Source organism: Schistocerca piceifrons, chromosome 7, assembly GCF_021461385.2.
Source record: "Schistocerca piceifrons isolate TAMUIC-IGC-003096 chromosome 7, iqSchPice1.1, whole genome shotgun sequence".
Classification (NCBI taxonomy): Eukaryota; Metazoa; Arthropoda; class Insecta; order Orthoptera; family Acrididae; genus Schistocerca; species Schistocerca piceifrons.
The window spans coordinates 356,051,772-356,074,291 of record NC_060144.1 but is presented as its reverse complement, the minus strand read 5'-3'; the positions used below and the strand labels follow the sequence as shown (position 1 = coordinate 356,074,291).

General features: G+C 40.3%; 1 protein-coding gene across 1 annotated transcript in view; it reads right to left on the bottom strand.

Moving 5' to 3' along the window:
- The window catches only part of LOC124804908 (ubiquitin-like protein 7), a 65,073-nt gene extending 43,183 nt beyond the window's left edge, over positions 1-21,890 (bottom strand). The window contains exons 1-2 of the mRNA XM_047265285.1: positions 21,563-21,890; positions 13,923-14,024 (exon numbers count right to left, since the gene is read on the bottom strand). Of these exons, the coding sequence (XP_047121241.1) occupies positions 13,923-14,024; positions 21,563-21,704 (244 nt within the window). The 5' untranslated portion in view covers positions 21,705-21,890. The remainder of the gene's footprint in view (positions 1-13,922; positions 14,025-21,562) is intronic.
- Positions 21,891-22,520: the final 630 nt, after the last annotated feature.

Here is a 22,520-nt window from a genome sequence, read left to right as displayed (position 1 = left end):
GACTTAAAACACTTTGTAACAGAAAATGATACATGCATCCACCCACCCTCCGTCGCATGGAATCCCTGATGCGCTGATGCAGCCCCGGAGGATGGCGTATTGTATCACAGCCGTCCACAATACGAGCACCAAGAGTCTCTACATTTGGTACCGGGGTTGCGTAGACAAGAGCTTTAAACTGCCTCCATACATGAAAGTCAAGAGGGTTGAGGTCAGGAGAGCGTGGAGGCCACGGAATTGGTCCACCTCTACCAATCCATCGGTCACCAAATCTGCTGTTGAGAAGCGTACGAACACTTCAACGGAAATGTGCAGGAGCTCCAACGTGCATGAACCACATGTTGTGTCGTACTTGTAAAGGCACATGTTCTAGCAGCACAGGTAGAGTATCCCGTATGAAATCATGATAATGTGCTCCATTGAGCGTAGGTGGAAGAACATGGGGCCCAATCAAGACATCACCAACAATGCCTGCCCAAACGTTCACAGAAAATCTGTGTTGATGACGTGATTGCACAATTGCATGCGGATTCTCGTCAGCCCACACATCCTGATTGTGAAAATTTACAATTTTATCACGTTGGAATGAAGCCTCATCCGTAAAGAGAACATTTGCACTGAAATGAGGATTGGCACATTGTTGGATGAACCATTCGCAGAACTGTACCCGTGGAAGCCAATCAGCTGCTGATAGTGCCTGCACACGCTGTACATCGTACGGAAACAACTGGTTCTCCCATAGCACTCTCCATACAGTGACGTGGTCAATGTTACCTTGTACAGCAGCAACTTCTCTGACACTGACATTAGGGTTATCGTCAACTGCACAAAGAATTGCCTCGTCCATTGCAGGTGTCCTCATCGTTCTAGGTCTTCCCCAGTCGCGAGTCATAGGCTGGAATGTTCCGTGCTCCCTAAGACGCCGATCAATTGCTTCGAACGTCTTCCTGTCGGGACACCTTCGTTCTGGAAATCTGTCTCGATACAAACGTACCACGCCACGGCTATTGCCCCCTACTAATCCATACATCAAATGGGCATCTGCCAACTCCGCATTTGTAAACACTGCAATGACTGCAAAAGCACGTTCATGATGAACACTAACCTGTTGATGCTACGTACTGATGTGCTTGATGCTAGTACTGTAGAGCAATGAGTCGCATGTCAACACAAGCACCGAAGTCAACAATTACTTCCTTCAACTGGGCCAACTGGCGGTGAATCGAGGAAGTACAGTACAAACTGACGAAACTAAAATGAGCTCTAACATGGAAATTAAGCGTTTCCGGACACATGTCCACATAACATCTTTTCTTTATTTGTATGTGAGGAATGTTTCCTGAAAGTTTGGCTGTACCTTTTTGTAACAACCTGTATATTTCCATTATCTTATAATAGTTTGGACAAGAGTAACATTCTATTATATACTAAAATGAAGATGTTCAAGACCTTTTCCTTTTGCTCAGGTCACAGTACGTGGCTTCATGCACAGTATTCTACCTATTTTCCATGTCCCCACAGTATACCACTGCATCTTGCACACTGTATTACATCTCCTCTTGCTTTTTAGGAGCCTATCAGTATTCTATTTGCAGCCCAAAACTTCAAGAGAGGCAAAAAAGTTGGGCCTCTTGTTGTTTGTTTGATCCTACAGCATTGAATTTCTAACACTACCTAAAATACTGTACTACTTCAAACCCCATTTCTCCTGTCAACAGTACTCATGTAGAGGCTTAAATGCTCTTTCAATAACTTCAGGGCCAGACCACAAGCTGTGTTAAAATGATAGCCTACACACAGATATTACAATGTCCACGGCTTCCATTTGAACTGACTCTGCATGGGTACAATACCCTTTTTAATTTCACAGTAACATCTGAACTGTCATTTTAAAGCAGTGACTCACACATCTGCACCATTTACAGAGGTCAGAAATGAAAGAACCAGATTGTCTGGTACTGGTGTTCCATATAGTGAACCTCCACTATCTTTATAATTTGGCTATCTGTGTGACACTCCAAGCTAACATGGAATTCTGCAAAAACTCAAGACTGTCTTTGTCACTACCTTAAGGGCCTCTAGCATGGGAAACAGGCAAACCATACACTCGATCCTACAATGCTGTAGGCTTCTGTCAATTTTCATACAGACTATGCAGTGAAATAAAATGTGTTAACTGCAAAGCAATTTCTATACTAATGACCCATATTAGGTGAGCTCATGAATGTAAACAGAACTGTCCATCTTGGGGACAACAAGAATTCAGTTTCTGAACACATTCTGAGGCACTTCTCTAAGGACTTGAGTGTGTGCTACACTCCAAAGCTATTTGGATCCTCACACTCACAAGGAGAGGTCCTCAGCGGTGGGATCAACTTTAAGAAACCATCTTTATGGTTCTGGAGGTTAAGAGCCTAGGTATTGCACACTGCAGCCATTCACTCTGGTGGGCCCTCGTTTGCGACTAAGTGATGAAAAAATATTTCAGAATCTTGTGCGACACTCAATAGCGTTAAAAAATTTGGATGACATAGTCGTGTTGCATGGTATAATAGATAGGATAATAGCTTCACATGCAAGAGGTTGTGGGTTCAAACCTCGTCAGGGGCAGTAATTTTTTTGTTTTGCTTTTAAATCATTATTGAAATGACTTTCATCACTATTCTTATTCTATTAATTGGTTTAAATGTATTTTTTTTTTGTTCCAATTCCTCTGCCATTTTAACACAATAACTTCCTCATTTTTCTTCCTATCATTCTTTTTCCACTTGAAATCTTTGTTCATGTGTTTTTAATTAAGTTTATATATTAATTTTGATTTAATTTCTTTTGTTTTATCACCCCCCCCCCCCCCCCCCCCCCCCCACATACACACATTACTGCAGTCTTCTCATTCTGCTTTAATTTCATTTCACTTATAAAACATTCTTTCATTTAAATCTTCACCTGCGTTATTTTGTCCATACTGATATAGGTTTTTAGGTTAAGTTTTATATGTTTTTATGACAATTACCGTGGGAAAAAAATTGCACATCTGGTAAACATTTTTCACAGCATTGCACAGTCAATATGAATAGATTATTTCATCTTTCATTTGGAAAAAGAATAAAATGAAGAAAAAATGAAACAAAGAAAAAGTTCATACAGAACTAGGAGGAAATGAGGAATAACCAAAAAGATGGGGAGGGGGTGCACATCTGGTAAACATTTTTCACAGCATTGCACAGTCAATACGAATAGATCATTTCATCTTTCATTTGGAAAAAGAATAATATGAAGAAAAAATGAAACAAAGAAAAAGTTCATACAGTGATTAAAATGATGTGACAAAGGAATAGAAATAAAAAAATTACATTTACCAATTGCTTGAATAAAAATAATAATCAAAGTCATTTTGACAAAGATTTAAAAATAATGAAAAATTTACTGAGATTCAAACTCACAATCTCATGCATGCATAGCTATTATCTTATCCATTACACCATACAACCCGTCTGTGTAGTATGACTATCAACGTATATCGGGTTTCAAAAATATCTAATGCATCGCTGGGGAACTCTCCTTGTCAGTACTAGTTTCTCTGAATGCCAGAATGGGGATTTGCTCTCCAAAATATTGTCCCAGCCTACAACCCTCCTGGATTTTACCTTCTGTTATTACACAACCGCCCCATTTATTTATTTACTGAATTATATTCTTTGTTTTTTTTATTTTCATTCAACTACTTGCAGACACCCCTCCCCATCTTTTTGGTTATTCCTCATTTCCTCCTAGTTCTTAATCGCAACTGTTCATTTCATTTGCCATTTCTGATCCTCTTAATCCATTCATACTTCTTACACTGTCCTATCTTCTCTACACTGAAGCTGTCAAGAGGGCTTAACAATTTACAATCTTTGAACTCTGACACCTCCCCCTACATCTTTGTCTCCTCCAAACATGTGAGCCCCTTTCACAATGTGGGCTTGAATGGCCTGTAACTTCTTCCTAACCTTCCCAGCTATGCGTCTCCCCTCCCTGCACAAGGAATGAATTGTTCTAAAAGCTTGGTTAGTTTAATATTTATTATTATTATTTAACATTCTGAACTTCACCTCCTGAAGGTAAGTATTAGCCGGAAATTGTGTCTCCTTGCAATGTAACAGCCTTCTCAAGTGAATTTTCCTTTTGATACAGTACATATCTGACTGGACCATTATCTCCAATACACTATTCTTCTGTGTTGTATGACAACAGATGTCTAAATATGTCACAAAGCATTGGCTGCTGATGTGTGCAGTCACCCATCCACCCCTCACTTGACAACAGTATCTTGAAATTGTATATTCCCACCTTTTGCAAATTCCATGGTGAGTTTTATATTACGGTAGGATGAGCTGATTTAGTGCAAGATCACTCTGTGTGTCATATGGACCACAAATGGGACACTACAACAACACAAGAGTTAATTTAAAAATTAGAGAACAATTTATAACACAACATGCTATGGGAGCAGAATAAAATTCACATACAAACTGTTAGCAGTGTAACAGGACATGGATTAATGATACATCCTCAACACTAGTGTTTTGACAAGGGCAGTGGCAACCGACCGAACCAGAGCAGCCTCAGGGAAGTAAACTATTTTGTGACTTTTAGGAGTTCCTAACCAGGAGCGAATTGTACAATTTCATCTGTGTGCTTTCATAGTTTAGGTCCCCGAGTTTCTGCATGTTAACTTAATACCTAATCGACGCAGTCCTTGAGTTTTCATTTGCTTTGGAAAGTAAACCAATTCTGTGACATATTACGAGTGCCAAATCAGGAGCGAATTATTCAGTCTTGCTTCGGTAGTTTGGTTTCCGAATCTCTGTGTATTAACCTAATTTATTAGACACAGTCCTTCAGTTTTCGTCAGGGTCTACAATAGAATTCTGCAGCACATGTCAATAGTCCAGCTGTCTGAGTAGAGCAGTTTTCCGTGGTCTTTAGCATGGATAGGGACTGTGATTGTTGCGTGCGAATGTGGGCCGAGTTGGTAACACTTCACTCTCAGCTTCAGACTGTGATGGCTCCTGTTACACAGCTTGAAGCTGTAGTGGATGGCCATCACTGTTGTGGGCTGGCTGTGAGGATCCAATGAATGTCCAGCAAGTCTGAGGCCTCCAATCAGTCATCACCTGTGGCCAGCTCAGTTACTGCTCGCACTGAGTTTGACTCCTCATCCGTGGTCGAGTGGGAGGTCGCTCGGGATGTGGCAGGCAGTGAAAGACTTCCCTGAGAGCCGTAAGTAAGGCCTCCCCAGTTAGTCTGACAAACATGTTCCAGGCACTATCTATAGCTGACGCTGTTGCTCAGCTAGATGCAACAGCCTGTCCTGTTTCAGAGGAAACCTCTCAGTCTGCAAGATCCAGGGAATCACAGAGGGTGGGATTATTGGTACTTGGGAGCTCCAGCGTTAGGCGCATTCTGTGGCCCCTTAGGGACATGGCTGCCAAGAAGGGGAAGAAAGCCAATGTGCACTCCATGAGGAGTCATTCCAGATGTGGAACGAGTCCTTCTGGATGCTATGAAGAGCACAGGGTGCAGCCAACAGCAGGCGGCGGTTCATGTCAGTACCAATGATGTGTGTCACTTTGGATTGGAAGAGATTCTCTCTGGTTTTGAGTGGCTAACAGAAGTGGTAAAGGCTGCAAGTCTTCCTTGTGAGATGAAAGCAGAGCTCACCATTTGCAGCAGTCGACAGGGCCAATTGCATACCTCTAGTACAGAGCTGAGTGGAGGGTCTGAATCAGAGGCTCAGATGGTTCTGCAACAGTGTAGGCTGCAGATTCCTTGACTTGAACCATAGAGTGGTTGGTTATTGGATTCCGCTGAATGGGTCAGGAGTCCACTGCATGCAGGAAGTGGCTACATGGATAGCAGGTGCTGTGTGGTGTGGCGTGGTGTGTGCAGTTTTTTTAGGTTAGAGGCTCTCGAGGAAATTCAAAAAGGGCTTTAGTCTCAATGAGTGCATGCAGAACACAGGAAGAACACAGATACAGAAACCACTGGTATAACAGCTGTAAACTGCCGTAGCTGTGTTGGGAAGGTACCAGAACGCCAAGATCTAATAGAAAGCACTGATGCTCAAATCGTTACAGGCACTGAAAGCCGGCTAAAGCTGGAGATTAGTTCAACCGAAATTTTTGTGAAGAAGTTAATGGCGTTCCGAAAGGGCAGGCTAAACACAGTTGGCAGTGGCATGTTTGTTGCTGTTAGAAGTTTACCTTGTCACGAAATTGAAGCAGATAGTTCCTGTGAGTTAGTATGGGCAGAGGTCATTCTTGGCAACCGGAATAAAATAATAATTGCATCGTTTTACCAACTTCCCAATTCAGATGATACAGTGGCTGAAAGGTTCAAAGAAAACTTGAGTTTAATTTCAAACACGTATCCGATTCATTTAGTTGGTGGTGACTTTAATGTACCCTCGATATGTGGGCAAAAATACATGTTTAAATATGGAGGTATGCCCAAAATATCATTCAAAATTGTGCTAAATGCAGTCCCTGAAAATTATTTCAAGCAGTTTATTCATGAGCACATGCGAATAGTAAACGTCTGTGAAAGCACACTTGACATCGTAGCAAAAAATAATCCTGAGCTAATTAAAAGCATCAAATCAGATACGGGGATTATGAAACACAGGGTTGTCATAGTGAGATTGAATACTGTAACCCCCAAATCCTCTAAATATATACCTATTCAAAAAAGCAGATAAAAATGCACTTAAGACCTTCCTGACAATCTCCACTCCTTCCAAATTAACAATATAAGTGTAGACCAAATGTGGCTTGAATTCAAAGATGAAACTTTGTCCCAAAACCTAGCAGAAAATCCACAGAGATTCTCGTCATATGTGACGAATGCTAGCGGCAAGACATAATCAACGCCTTCTCTGCACGACAGCAATGGAAATACTATCAATGACAGTGCTGCCAAAGAAGAAGTACTAAACACGGAATTCTGAAATTCCTACATCAAAGACGACAAAGTAAAGATTCCTGAATCTGAATCAAGAACAACTGCCAACATGAGTAAGTTGAGGTAGATACCCTCTGAGTAGTGAACCAACTTAAATCACTTAACAAAAGCAAGTCTTCCTGTCCAGGCTGTACACAGTTAGGTTCCTTTCAGAGTATGCTGATGCAATAACTCCATATTTAACAATCCTTTCAGAGTATGCTGATGCAATAACTCCATATTTCATGATCATATACAGTCGTTTGTTTGACAAAAGCTCCATACCCAAAGACTAGAAAGCTGCACAGGTCACACATATATTCAAGAAAGGTAGAAGGAGTAATCCACTAAATTACAGGCCTGTATCATTAATGTTGATATGCAGTAGGATTTTGGAACATATATTGTGTTCGAACATTATGAATTACCTCAAAGAGAACGGTCTATTGGCACACAGCCAACACGGATTTAGAAAACATCATTCTTGTGAAAAACAACTAGCTCTTTACACCCATGAAGTGTTAAGTGCTACTGACATGAGATTTTAAACTGATTCTGTATTTCTAAATTTCCAGAAGGATTTTGGCACAGTACCACACAAGTGGCTCATAGTGAAATTGCGTGCTTATGGAATATCGTCTCAGTTATGTCACAGCTCTTAGTAATTCACAGAAAGCCATCGAGTACAACATAAGTGATTTCTGGCGTTCCCCAAGATAGTGTTACCGGCCCTTTGCTGTTCCTTATCTATATAAACGATTTAGGAGACAACCTGAGCAGCCGTCAGACTGTTTGCACATGATGCTGTCGTTTATCAACTAATGAAGTCATCAGATGATCAAAATAATTGCAAAACAATTTAGAAAAGATACCTGTATGGTGCAAAAATTGGCAACTGAACCTAAATAAGGAAAAGTGTGAGCTCATCCACACGATTGTTCAACGGAATCAAAATCAATGAACAACTTAAATTGGAATGAACACACAGAAAATGTTGTGGGGAAGGCAAATCAAAGACAGCATTTTATTGGCAGGACACTTAGAAACTGTAACAGATCTACTAAAGACACTGTGTACACTACACTTGTCTGTCCTCTGTTTTAGAATACTGCTGCATGGTGTGGGATCCTTACCATGTAGGATTGACAGAGTATATCAAAAAAAGTTCAAAGAAAGGCAGCACGTTTTACATTATCGCAAAATAGTGGAGAGAGTGTCACTGAAATGACACAGAATTTGGGATGGACATCATTAAAACAAAGGCATTTTTCGCTGTGGTGGAATCTTCTCACAAAATTTCAGTCACCAATTTTCTCCTCCAGAAGCAAAACTATTTCGTTGACGCCAACCTACATAGGGAGAAATGATCATCATAATAAAATAAGAGAAACCAGAGCTCACATGAAAATATGTAGATGTTCATTTTTTCTGGGTGCTGTACGAGATTGGAATAACAGAGAATTATTGTGAAGGTGGTTTGATGTAATTTGCAGAGTATCCATGTAGATATAGATGGGCAATGGATTAGAAAAATAGCCCTGGGGTGGTGAGAGGGGTCCCAGGTAACAATCGGCAATTTTGTCAGCATTTTGTGATGGAAATATATGCTTCTGAAATATCGTGTCAGTCAGACACTATTATCCAGATACCAAATAAGGAAATGCATACCAGAAAAATTTCAGAAATTAGAGGAAGTAGTAACTCATACTGCTACTGCTGCTGTGGTACCAACTGTCTGCTTTGACCCATGAAGTAACTTTGTGGTGGTAGGTGACATTATGGTCACAACATAATTGAAACAGATCATTTTTGCAGAGGGCTTGTTGGAGTATGCAGTGATGGTCTCTAGTGAGGGACGCTTATGTTTCTAAATTGTTTGTGAGTGATGTTAGTGATTTACTGAACTTCTTTAGTGCTGCTTCTAAGAATAATACTGGAAATGTTTGTGGCCGTTAGTGAGTTATTTTGATGTTGTCAGTAATGGGCGATACATTTGCTTTCCCTTTCAATATTACTAATGTGGTTTGTAGTTTATAGTTGGTGATTTAATTTTGTGTTTCATTTTTTGTTAGTTATAGATACGACAACAAAGTTTATGAGACGACTGCTGCATGCCACAAGTGGGGGATGACATGTTGACTATGATTAAATTTCTTCAATTGTTCAGTGTAATTGTCATGTATGAGAAGTGTCATATTTGTGGAGAAGGTATGAGGTGGTCAAAGTTGTTTCATTTCAGGCCAAGGACTAGTATTTACTATCTACATCTATGTGATTACTCTGCTATTTGCAATATAGTGCCTGGCAGAGGGTTCAATGAACCACCTTCATGCTGTCTCTCTACCGTTCCACTCTCAAACGGCACACGGGAAAAACGAGCACTTAAATTTTTCTGTGTGAGCCCTGATTTCTCTATTTTATCATGATCATTTCTCCCTATGTTGGTGGGTGCCAACAGAATGTTTACGCAATTGGAGGAGAAAACTGGTGATTGAAATTTCATGAGAAGATCCTGTCACAATGAAAAATGCCTTTGTTTTAATGATTGGCACACCAATTCATGTATCATGTCTGTGACACTATTTCCCCTATTTCGTGTTAATACAAAACACGCTGACCTTCTTTGTACTTTTTCAATGTCATCCGTCAATCCCACCTGATGTGGATCCCACACTGCACAGCAATACTCCAGAATAGGGCGGACAAGCGTAGTGTAAGCAGTCTCTTTGGTAGACCTGTTGCACCTTCTAAGTGTTCTGCCAATGAATCGCAGTCTTTGGTTTGCTCTAACCACAATATCATCTATGTGATCGTTCCAATTTAGGTTATTTGTAATTGTAATCCCTAAGTATTTAGTTGAATTTACAGCCCTCAGGTTTGTGTGACTTATCGCGTAATCTAAATCTAGTCGATTTCTTTTAGTACTCATGTGAATAACTTCACACTTTTCTTTATTCAGGGTCAATTGCCACTTTTCGCACCATACAATTATCTTATCTAAATCATTTTGCAAGTCGTTTTGATCATCTGATGACTTTACAAGACGGTAAATGACAGATTGTCTCCTATGTTGTTAATATAGATCACGAACAGTAGGGGGCCTATAACACTTCCCTGGGGAACGCCGGATATTTCTTCTGTTTTACTCTATGACTTTCCATCTATTACTACAAAATGTGACCTTTCTAGCAGGAAATCACGAATCCAGTCGCACAACTGAGGCGATATTCTGTGGGCAAGCAGTTTGGTTAGAAGACGCTTGTGAGGAATGGTGTCGAAAGAATCCGGAAATCTAAAAATATGGAATGAATTTGACAGCCCCTGTTGATAGCACTTATTACTTCATGAGTATAAAGAGCTAGTTGTGTTTCACAAGAACAATATTTTCTGAATCCATGCTGACTATATGCCAATAAATCGTTTTCTTTGAGGTACTTCATAATGTTTGAATACAGTATATGTTCTAAAACCCTACTGCAAATCGATGTTAGTGATATAGGCCTGTAATTCAGCGGATTACTCCTACTTCCCTTTTTGGGTATTGGTGTGACTTGAGCCATTTTCCAGTCTTTAGGTACGGATCTTTCTGTGTGCGAGTGGTTGTATATAGTTGCTGAATATGGAGCTATTTTATTAGCATACTCCGAGAGGAACATGACTGGTATACAATCTGGACTGGAGGCCTTGCCTTTATTATGTGATTTAAGCTGCTTTGTTACACCAAGGATATCTACTTCTATGTTGCTCATCTTGGCAGTTGTTCTTGATTGGAATTCAGGAACATTTACTTCGTCTTCTTTGGTGAAGGAGTTTCGGAAAACCATGTTTAATAACTCTGCTTTAGTGACACTGTCATCAGTCACTTCTCCGTTGTTATCGTGCAGTGAGGGTATTGATTGCATCTTGCTACTGGTGTGCTTTATGTATGACCAGAATCTCTTTGGGTTTTCTGCCAGATTTCGAGACAGAATTTCGTTGTGAAAATTATTTTCGAACTTCTGTAAAACATTGCCATTCTTGGGGATTTTGGATTCTTTTAAATTTGACATGCTTTTTTCCTTGCTTCTGCAACAATGATCTGACCTGTTTTGTGTACCAGGGGGAATCAGTACCATTACTTATTAATTTATGCGATATGTATCTCTCAATTGCTGTTGATACTATCTCTTTGAAAACATTCCACAACTTTTCTACACTTACATGATCAGATCGGAAGGAGTGAAGACTGTCTCTTAAAAAGGTGTTAAGAGCATTTTTATCAGCTTTTTTTAAATACATATACTTTGTGTTTCTTTTTGATGGTTGTAGGTGTTACGGTATTCGGCCTAGCAGCAACTGCCTTGTGGTCGCTAATCCCTGTATTCGTCACAGCACTCACTATTTGTCCAGGATTATTTGTTGCTAAAAGGTCAAGTATGCTTCCGCAACCATTTACGCTTCGAGTGGGCTCATGAACTAATTGTTCAAAATAATTTTCTGAGAAAGCATTCAATACAATTTCAGATGATGTTTTATGCCTGCCACTGGCTTTAAACGTAAAATTTTTCCAGCATATCGAGGGTAGATTGAAGTCACCACCAACTATAATTGTATGAGCGGGATACTTATTTGAAATGAGACTCAAGTTTTCTTTGAACTGTTCAGCAACTATGTCTTCTGAGTCGGAGGTCGGTAAAACGATCCAATTAATAGTTTACTCCGATTGTCAGGTGTAACCTCTACACATACTATTTCACATGAACTATCTACTTCAATTTCGCTACAAGGCAAACTACCTCTGACAGCAATAAATACTCCACCACCAACTGTATTTAATCTATCCTTTCTGAACACTGTTAGAAAGTTTGAAAAAATTTTGGCTGAACTTATTTCCAGCTTTAGCCAGCTCTCTGTACCTACAACTATTTTAGCTTCTGTGATTTCTATTAGGGCTTGGATCTCTGGTTCTTTCCCAACACAGCTACAACAATTTACAACTACAATACCAACCATTTCTACAACTACCTTACTGTTTTTTACCTGTCCACTTTCTGACCGACGCCTGTTCTGTGGTTCCCTGAGACCCTCTAACCTAAAAAAACCGCCCAGTCCCTTCCACACAGACCCGCTAAATGTGTAGCCGCCTCCTATTTGCAGTGGACTCCTGACCTATTAAGCTGAACCTGGAAACCCACCACCCGAGGGTGCAAGTTAAGGAATTGCAGCCTACACACAGAACCGCCTGAGCCTCTGATTCAGACCTTCAACTCGGCTCTGCACCAAAGAACCACAGTCGGTTCTATCTACGATGCTGCAGATGGTGAGCTCCGCCTTAATCTCGGAAGCAAGACTGGCAGTCTTTACCATTTCTGCTAACCGCCCAAAACCTGACAAAATCTGTTCCGATCCAAAGTGACACACATCATTGGTACCGACATGAGCCACCACCTGCAGTTGGCTGCACCCTGTACTCTTCATGGCATCCGGAAGTCACCCTTTCCACATCCAGAATGACTCCCCCCAGAATGCACACTGGCTTCCTTCCCCTCCTTGGCAGCCATGTTCCTAAGGGGCGGGCCCCATTACGCGCCTAACATTGGAGTGCCCAACTACCAGCAAACCCACCCTCCGTGAATGCCCAGACCTTGTGGGCCGAGAAGCTTCCTCTGGAACAGGGTGGACGACTGCATCTGGCTCAGAGACATCGTCAGCCACAGATAATGCTCGAAACCTGTTCGTCAAACGAACCGGGGAAGCCCTACAATCAGCCCCTCGGAAAGTTTTCTGCTGCCTGCCAGACTTTGAAATGATCTCCCACTCGACCACAGGTGAGGGGTCAACCTCAGCGCAGGCAGTACACGGGGAGGTCACAGCAGTGGACCGATTGGAGGACGTGTTCGACGTTCCTCACATCCCCGCGTCCAATCCCCACAGTGACGCCCCTTGCAGCAGCCTCAAGCTGTGTGACGGAAGCTTACGCAGCCTGAAGCTGTGAGCGAAGGGTCACCAGCTCAGCTCGCACCTGTACACAACAATCACAGTTTCTATCCATTACTGCAGTCGCTCCTGTTTGAAGCTCGTAAAAATATGTAACAAGCGAATGGTGTACTCGCCTTATTAGTAGCAGGAACTGGCGGTTTGCTCTCGCCGACGGTCTGACAGACACTGTGTGTTATTTGTATTTCGAAATTAGTGTTACTGCATTTTTTTTAATGAATTTTTGGGTTGCGATGTTAGTTGAAGGTAATTATGTTGGATTGTGGTTGGCTGGTATCATGGAGCTTATTTCACCTACATTGGTGAGGTTAGGTTTTAAACATTAGACATGTGTGCAAGTTTTGGTCCTGTGGTAGTGTGGACTTCAGTTTGGCTATACAGGTGAAGTGAAGCGTTTAATACTGGATTTGTTGAGCTGTGTGTGGTTTTGTGATGCTGTAGATTTCACTTGAGCTATATAGGTCAACTGAAATTTCTGGTACCAGTTTTAGGAGCTATGTATGGGTTCGTAGTATGGCAGTGAGCTATCTAGGTTAAGTAATACTTCCAATACCAGATTCCCCCCCCCCCCCCTTTTGTTGATGATTTCATTCATATGATTTTTGTGTTGGTGTTGTTTTCGGTATGTGTTCATTATTGGGAATGTCACATATATAGTTTGTCCCCACCCAAGAACCCGTAATTCCCACATTTGTCCTGTTAGTTTCCTGTTATTTCACAAATCAAATGCTTTTCATATTATTTGTGCCTGTTTGCATTCCTTATGTGTGACATAGTCACAATATTGTATGACCCGAAATAGGCATGTGTGTCATCTTGATGACATCATGGATCACAGCCGACAGGTGGTGTGGCACACACAAAAGTTGTACAAGGATTCCTTCTGTATTGCGAATCCCATACTCATCAGAAACTTGAATATAGTGACTCTTTTTTCACTAATGATAATACATGCAACATACCTTTTTCTCTCTTCTTCAAAACATGGACCGTACTATCAGATTTAAGTCCAGAAGCTCGAAGGGTAGCTTCATCTTCAAGGATATTCCCACAGTAAACAAGTTCTGGAACAGCAAGCAGTTATATTACAGTCAATTCTAACATAAAACTGCAAAATTACAACTCATATCATCATCTGTTGAAAGCAGTTAAGTAAATCAATACATAACTAGTATTTTCAAACCTATTCCACAGAAACACTGATACTGAATTTCCCCCACCAAATCTGAGGCTTCATTTTGTCTCATAAGGGCAATTTATTTACATTTCTTTAGTGGTCATCAGACACTAGATAGCTTGCAAATGTGATGGGATTGCCCTCTCAATGCATCCAAAACCTTAACGGTTTTGTGTGGATGGTCTTCCTTGACGATAAAGGCTGATTTTAGGTACCTGAGCTTCCCAGAACTAATCAAAGATTTGGACAAGGTTGTTGCCTGTTCTCATTGTTATTCATCCTGTACTATAATACCGTGCAGCCAGACACACAGGACTGCCACCCCTGGGCACAGTGAGACCCACCCAAAGGCCAGCTCTGAAAGGGGTGTCTCGCTTAAAGACTGACTGATATTTGACTGCCGAACAGCTGACACTTGATTAAGGGGAGTACGTATGGCGGAATTCGTCAAAAAGTGACATTTTTGGATTATTATCTCTTATTAATATTTGATCTCTCCCGAATAATTTGATGCATTATTCGTCAAAAAATTCCAATTGGAAGTGTAGTTTTTATCATTTCAAAGTTAATAGTGCGTCTGTAAAATTATCCGGTTGTTCTGCAATGACTTGCCTAAGTATCTATCTCTTGAACTATTCAATCTAGAAGGCCGTGGTTTTCAGCTATTTATTCCTTGAAATCATGTTAATGTTCATGTTAAGAGGTTGGATGCATTGTGTAAACAGAAATGGCGGTGTAGCACATGCATTATGTTTATTTACTTTGTGGTTGTTGTGTTTCATAAGTTTTGAACTGAAAACATAGTGGTTTGGTGTGTTATTATACGCTCTTATACCTCTTTTCAACATGACTAAAAGAAAGGGTTGTTTTAAGAAGTGATGTTTCCATAGAAATCAGCATATCACAAAATATGAATCCAGTGTTGATCCTGAAATACACTTTCCATAGACCCATGATAAGGACACGCCTACTAGTGCTTTGAAGAGGAAACTTAGAGACCATGAGGATTTATTTATTGGCAAAGATCAAAATAGTTTAGGTTATGTTCTTTTAGATTTGAGTGTGTTAGGACAGGTTTTGCAAGATGCTGTGACATGTAAGGTTTGTGGTGGGCAAATTAGCATCTCTGAGGACTCATCTGCAAGGACTGGACTGGCTAACAAACTTGATATTCAGTGCAAAGTTTGCAGGCTCTCGACATCATTTTGGACTTCTGAAAAGTGCGAGAATGACTTGTTTGAGAGAAATGTTATATTCCTGTATGGAATGAGGTGCATTGGGAAAGGATTGACTGCAGCTGAAGTATTATGTGCAACACTGAACTTGTCAAACCCACAAACCAGATCAAGTAAGTACACCGAAGTAAATGGTGAATGTGGCAAATCTGTTGCTGTTGCTTCTATGAAAGCTGCTGCTAAAGAAGCAGCAGAATTAAACAACACAACAGACTTATCTGTGGCAGTTGATGGCACATGGCAGAAGAGAGGTCACATATCAAAAAATGCAGTTGCAACTGTCAAACTAGTGTTGACACAGGTAAAGTTTTAGACATTGAAGTGCTAACTAAATACTGTCATCAATGTAAATCAGTTGATGAAACAAGTGAAACCATAAAACAAATTGTTCTAAGAATTATGAGGGAACTAGTGAGGTTGTGGAGGCTACTGCAGTTGTTTCTATGTTCAGACGTTCACTACGGGAGAGAGGTGTGTGTTGCACTGAGTACTTGGGGGATGGTGATTCAAAAGCTTACAAATCAGTAGTGGAAAGCAACCTTATGGTAATAAGCACATTGTTAAGATTGAATGTGCGGACCATGTTCAAAAATGGAAGGGAACACGTCTCTGAAAACTGAAGCAGACGAAAGGAAAAGAGAAGTTATCAGATGGAAAGACTCTAAATGGTAAAGGAAGACTTACAGACCGAAACATTGATGAACTCCAGTATTATTATGGAATGGCAATAAGAAACAAAACACATGACCTACAAGGGCTGAAACGAGCAGTGTGGGCTACTTTCTTCCACTGATGATACACTTATACATGGTCTTTGTCCACTGGTGCTGATTCATGGTACAAGTACCGCAAAGCTCAGGCAGCGGGTAGCGAGGAACAATTTAGGCACAAAAATAGCATACCATCTGCAGTGATGGAAGCTATTAAACCAATATACAGAGAATTAGCTCATCCTGACCTTCTTTCCAAATGTCTCCATGGTCGAACACAAAACCTGAATGAGTCTTTCAATAATGTAATTTGGACCCGCATACCAAAAAATGTAAAGGTAGGAAGGAAAACTCTATGCTTGGGTGTTTGTGATGCTGTGATAACATTTAATGATGGTATAAAGAGAAGAATTGGTGTACTAGAGGAACTTGGTATCACTCCAGGTGCCAACACACTGCAAGCCTTTCAGCGAATGGATCGACTTAGGATTATGAAAGCCCAGCGTGCAGCAGAGGAAATGACTAAAGAAGCAAGAGGCAGGAAAAGAAGCAAGCTTCTAGGTTTGCAGGATAGTCAAGAACAGGATCCAGATAATGCTAATTACGGGCCTGGCTGTTTCTAGAAGCTGGCATGCCTCCATGTGTAAGTTAATATCAAATAAAATGTTTGAATTTGATTTGCCGGAAATGACATTTTTAAAATTATTTGACCCATTATCTCAGGAACTATTACAGATACATATCTCTAATTTTACACTATGTTACCACTTAGTATACTGCAGCTACTGAACCTCCCAAAACATCTCTACCTCTAACCGTTTTTTTTTTACTTAGAGAAGAAAAAGTGGACTTTTAAAAGAAAATATTGAACAACATTTAAAAAAAAATCATAACTAGCTAATTATTTCTGTACATTTTGATTCTGGTTCAGTAATCAGAAAAGGAGGGATACTATACATCCCAAAAATTTCAAATCTCTATCTGTCACAGGCTCCAAGATAATGCGTCATCAATATTGCAAATTTAACACTGTGGGTATAGGATGTACGTACTCCCCTTAAGGGTTTAAAATCATTTCCAATGAAAGCAAAAAGTTTCCTTCTCAATGCTCAGGAATAAAGAAAAATACCTGCTGGAATTCTCAGCAGTCGTCACAACAAAATCAAGCACGTAAGCTGGTAGGAAATCTGCAGCCAATGAAGGTAGGTGCCACAATGGGACACAGGATAGGAAGGATGTTGAAGTTCTCAAGGTTTTGAGCTAGCTGCTGCCCAAGGACTTCCCACTACAATGTTGTGAAGTTGGGATCCTGTATGGAGACTGGCAGGAGAGGTTACCCAGCGGCAATTGTTTATGTGACATTGCCAATTGAGCCTATTACTGACAAAGACAACATGATGGAAAACTCGGTGCCCTGAAGGACAGAGTGGGGGAAAATGAACAAAACCACCAAGGAGCGGAAACCTACAGATCAATTATTGACTCAGATCCATCAGTCAGTTGGAGAGCAATCAGATCTATCTGGGACTCTTTTGAATAAAAAGTCAAAGATGACTCTCACACTGCTACTCATAAAGAGTAGGAACTTTACCTTGTGTCAGAATATTTTCTACTCCGCTTTTAGAATGTGTCTGATCATAACACTCATTCTCATATCTAATGGCAATTAGTGATATCCTTATTTTTCACTCCATGTTGGACCGTCTTTCTTGTGGTCTAATACTTGAATTCTTAAAATCTGATTGTGTTTTTGTTGTCCTAAATAAGCTTTAATATATGAAATGGCCACGGCCTCTGTGAGCCAGTTACTGCTGGCATTAAATGCTAGAAGAATGATGGGTCTAGCAAGTGACCTCTCAGTTGTTCAAGGACAATAGCACCACATTGGTCTTCTAACTGTAGAGTCATTACACAAGAAGTGCAGATGGAGATAAGTTGCTTAGGGCGGTGCAACCAAAGATGTGGCACATGAAGATGAAAGCTGCTGGCTCTCAACCAATGGTCACATGACACTGCAAGAAATCCAGTAGGAGACTGACACATGGTGCCAAGATCACACAAATGGGCTGCAGAAGCATATAACACTGTCTGTAATGTGTTGAGATAAAGTGGTTAGTTCTCCCCTCCCTCCCTTCCCCCCCTCCTACAAGCAAAACTACAGAGTTACGCCCACTTCTTGATAAATTGCCAACTTTTACTTTTGTATTGATGTTTTAAGAGAGATTATAAGAATAAAGGTAAATGTTTCCTTGCTTTGTCATTAATTTGAATTTTTACTACATTTTTGGTACCCAATGTGGGGCAAATTCATTTCAGTTCCTTAACTTATTTCATTTTAGTGCTCAACAAGAAAGCATGCCAATAATAAATTCCATTTAATTATATTTTAGAGTCCAGCATGAAGCCTTATTATTAATTTGAAGTTTATGACATTTTGCCTCTCAATGTGGCGCCATGTCATTATTAATTTTGAATGTCTTTACAGTACATAGGAAATACAGGGTGAGCACAAAGTCTTGCCCTGATTATAAAAATTTATAACAGAACAACCATTTGACATAATAAGTTACATTTTATGCCATTACATACGTTAGTGTTACTAGTTTTCTTTTTAAGACCACTTACGTTAGTAAACCTCAACGTGTGCTCCCTTGGTAACTCTGAGAATGTCGAGGTGGTATTCCAGTTCCTGCCCGGTGTTTTGTCACAGTACCCACTGCAGCTTGTATCCTAGCCTTCAGTTCGTCGACATCAGCAACTGGGGTGACAAAGACTCTGTCTTTGATATAGCTCCAGAAAAAAAAGTCAAGGGGCGTAATGTCTGGAGCGTGGGGTGGCCACAGTGTTGGACTGTTCCTTCCAATCCACCGATACGGACATTACTCCCCTCTACAGACATTATGCCCCTTGACTTCTTTTTCTGGGGCTATATCAAGGACAGATTATCTGTCACACCAGTTGCTGACGTCACCAAACTGAAGGTTGAGATACAAACTGCTGTGGTTACTGTGACAGAACACGTTACGAAACATCTGGCAGGGACTGGAATACTGCCTCAACATTCTCCGAGCCCCCAAGGGAGCACACGTTGAGGTTTACTAACTTAAGATGCCTTTTTTTAAAAATCATCTAGGAACACTAACCTATGTAGCCTAATGGTATCAAATGCAAATTATTATGTCAAACAATTATTTTGTAATAAACTGTGGGTCGACACAAGCGTATGATCCCCCGCGTCGGCTTTGACCCGTGACGTAAGGGTGTTGTCGTGTGTGACGTCATGATGGCGCGGAGTTTGGTTTGTGAGTGTGGCGTGTTTGTAGATGTCGTCGTGTTGTGGTTTGTTGTGCTCTCTGGTGGTATGTTCAGGGTTTTCGTTTGTGTGGTGTAATGGGCTCACTTTGCTTTTGCTCATTATCCAGAATTGTTCGAGTGTCGGCTGTGTTTTATAGTGGAATTTGTTTCAGTGAGTTAACGATTTTGTGTGAAGGTTAATTTAGTGTTGTTCGCTGTACATTGTGTGGTAATTTTAGTAAAATTAATCGGTTGTTGTTTTTGTTCAGGAATGGATATGATGGCTAAAATTAACAGTGCGCAGGTCAAGGGAAGTGTTCGATCCCAATGTGTGACTGTGTATGTTGATATTGGTATCGGGAGATGTTTTTGAGCTATAGAGGTCAAGGGAAGTGTTTGACCCTAATTTATGGGATCGGGAGCTGATGTTGAGCTATATAGGTCAAGGGAAGTGTCCGATTCCAGATGATATTGTGTTTAGTGATATTTGGGGAGTTTTGTGATGTCTGTTTTTTGTTTTTTTCGTCGTTTTGTGTGGTTTTGTATGGGGGTGGGTGTCTAAATTTGTTTATATTTAGTTTGCCGCCATCCAAAAACACCCCATTTCCCGCGCTTGTCCCGTTAGTGTCATTAGGGTTTTTGTGGGAAGTGTGTGTGTTTGTTTCTCGATGTATTTTCGTCCTCATAATGTGTACATACTGACTTTATATGCACCATATTGGAATCGTGGTTTATGGTCATTTCAGCCATATTTGTGACGTCATGGGTCAAAGCAGACGGGCGGGATCAGACGCTTCCGAATTTCCTAAACTGTCACAATCAGGGCAAGGCTTTGTGCTCACTCTGTATTATGGTACAATGAAACTTTTGAACTAATAGCAAATATTAATTATGTGAACTGCAAAACACACACACACACACACACACACACACACACACACACACACACACACAGAGGTGCACTAAACTACTGTATTAAGAAAAACAGTCTAGACCCAAATCATATGTATTGGTGACTGGTTTTAGTCCAAAAGCAAACCATCTTCAGACAATACTCTGGAAGTGCAGATGGATCCAAGGAGCAGGAATCGCAAACATCTCTAGATTCTGTCAACTGTTGACAGCATCTGGAGACTTCTGCATCTCCTGCTCCGTGGACCCGTCTGCACAAATCAGGCTTTGGAGTACAGTTGAAGCTTGTCCACCATAGGACTGGAACCGGTCACTAATAATTATGTGATTTGTGCAATCTAGACTGCTTTCCTAAGTGCAAAAGTAGAACTGATTACCGTTCCTCGCAAAATGTTTTCGAAAATACGTACTAAACTACGACACACATTGGCAGTAAAATGTAGATCTCTTATGCTAACAGTAAGACCAATATTCAAGCCACAGAAATAGGGGTTTGGGGAGTCAAAGCTTGTAACACACTGGAAGACATTACTGTAAAAAGATCAGAAAATTCACGAATGCCTCAATAGCAGAAAAAATTACTTAATAGCCTTCTTAAAACGGGAAATGCCTGCCTATTTTACTAATACTTGCTATTGAGTACCAACAGGCAAAACATGTTTGTGAATGCCAAGGAAGACGTTCTACACAACAAACACTTACCGGTACCTACACAGCTTCTACACAAATTTGTCAATCTTCAAGATTCTTGTTTTAGATGTAACATAGCACATTCAGTGTCAATACACGCCACATCCCAACGTTTATGTTATCGCATATGTATATAGAGATACGAAAAGTCATCCTTTTTAATCATTTCTTCCGTGCAAATCTAAATTACCTTAACAATGGATGCTGCAACGTCATGATAAGTTACAGTACTTTCCGTTTGGACATAACGCTGAAGCTCACCTCTGATAACTAAGACGTCTGGCATACATCAGAACAGAGAGATATGAGAAACATTCCCTCCCTAATGTGACAATTTAACAATCCTGACTTTGTTGTGACTTCTGCCAGTCTCTTAACACAATGCTGAACAGTCCAGTGCAACTTTCTGCATTCCATGATGATGACAGATTGAATTATGGGTACCGTTTTTGAGCGCCGAATTAACAAGTTTCTCACATAAAAGACAATGAACCATCATCTCCAGTGTGACTACATTACGAAGGCATTACCCATAACTGACAATTATTATTAAAATACTCTACTGTCTCAATACAAACATTTACCTAGAAAGCTTTTCGGCAAATTTGTCACTCTTGAAGCTTCTTGTTTCAAGTGGTCCACAGTACACTCCAAATCAATCCCTTCAATTTTAACGCGCTGATATGTATTGGGTGAAAGTCTGATACCAAACACTATTCTTGACATTTCTAGAAACTGCTGTAGTATTCAGTACGAGAACTATCGTTATAGCACCTCAATTTGGACATTCAAACTATACCTCTCATACACAAACATTAAACTACTACACTTTCTGTCATCTTCCAACCTATGAAGTATGAATCTGAAGTTCTGTAGTCTGTTTGTGTTTATGACGATGTCCAAAGATCTTATTACTGACGCCACTAAACTGGCGTCAACCTTCCTGTATTTTAAAATAAAAAATGTATTGATAATTATTCGACTTGGAAACTCTTTTGTTACAGTTGGCCAATTCGTAGCGAATCTAGCAAGACACAAGAAACCGCGTTGCATTAACGAGTTTCTCTGCGCGGTCGTCTTCCGCAGAAAGCGCAAAAATATTTGTTTTGTAAATTGTTAAAAGAAAAGAAAAAATTCCTTGACGTCTATATTTATGTGCTGCTCCATGACTCTGCTGTCAATATCTTTAGTCTTGGCTTGTGTGTAACTTCTGTGTATTTTCTTACAGTAAATGTGTTTTTTTTTTCGTATCCAGGGTGTAATTACAAAGCTTATAAAATGTTTTCTTGCCTTTAAATAATATTTTTCATCAGGTTATGGGGCCAGTACACGTGTAAAGGCAAACAGCACAGTTTAATTAAAACAATATTTGAAATGAGCGTATGTCTGTAAAGAAACATGACTGCTAGCGGCAATTATAAGGTCAGCATTGATAAGCTTGAAGGACCTGACGACTGGGCCAAATGGAAATGGCATATTTCTATGGTGCTACGTTCATATGGACTAGAAGATATTATTAACGGTACACGTGAACGTGTAGAG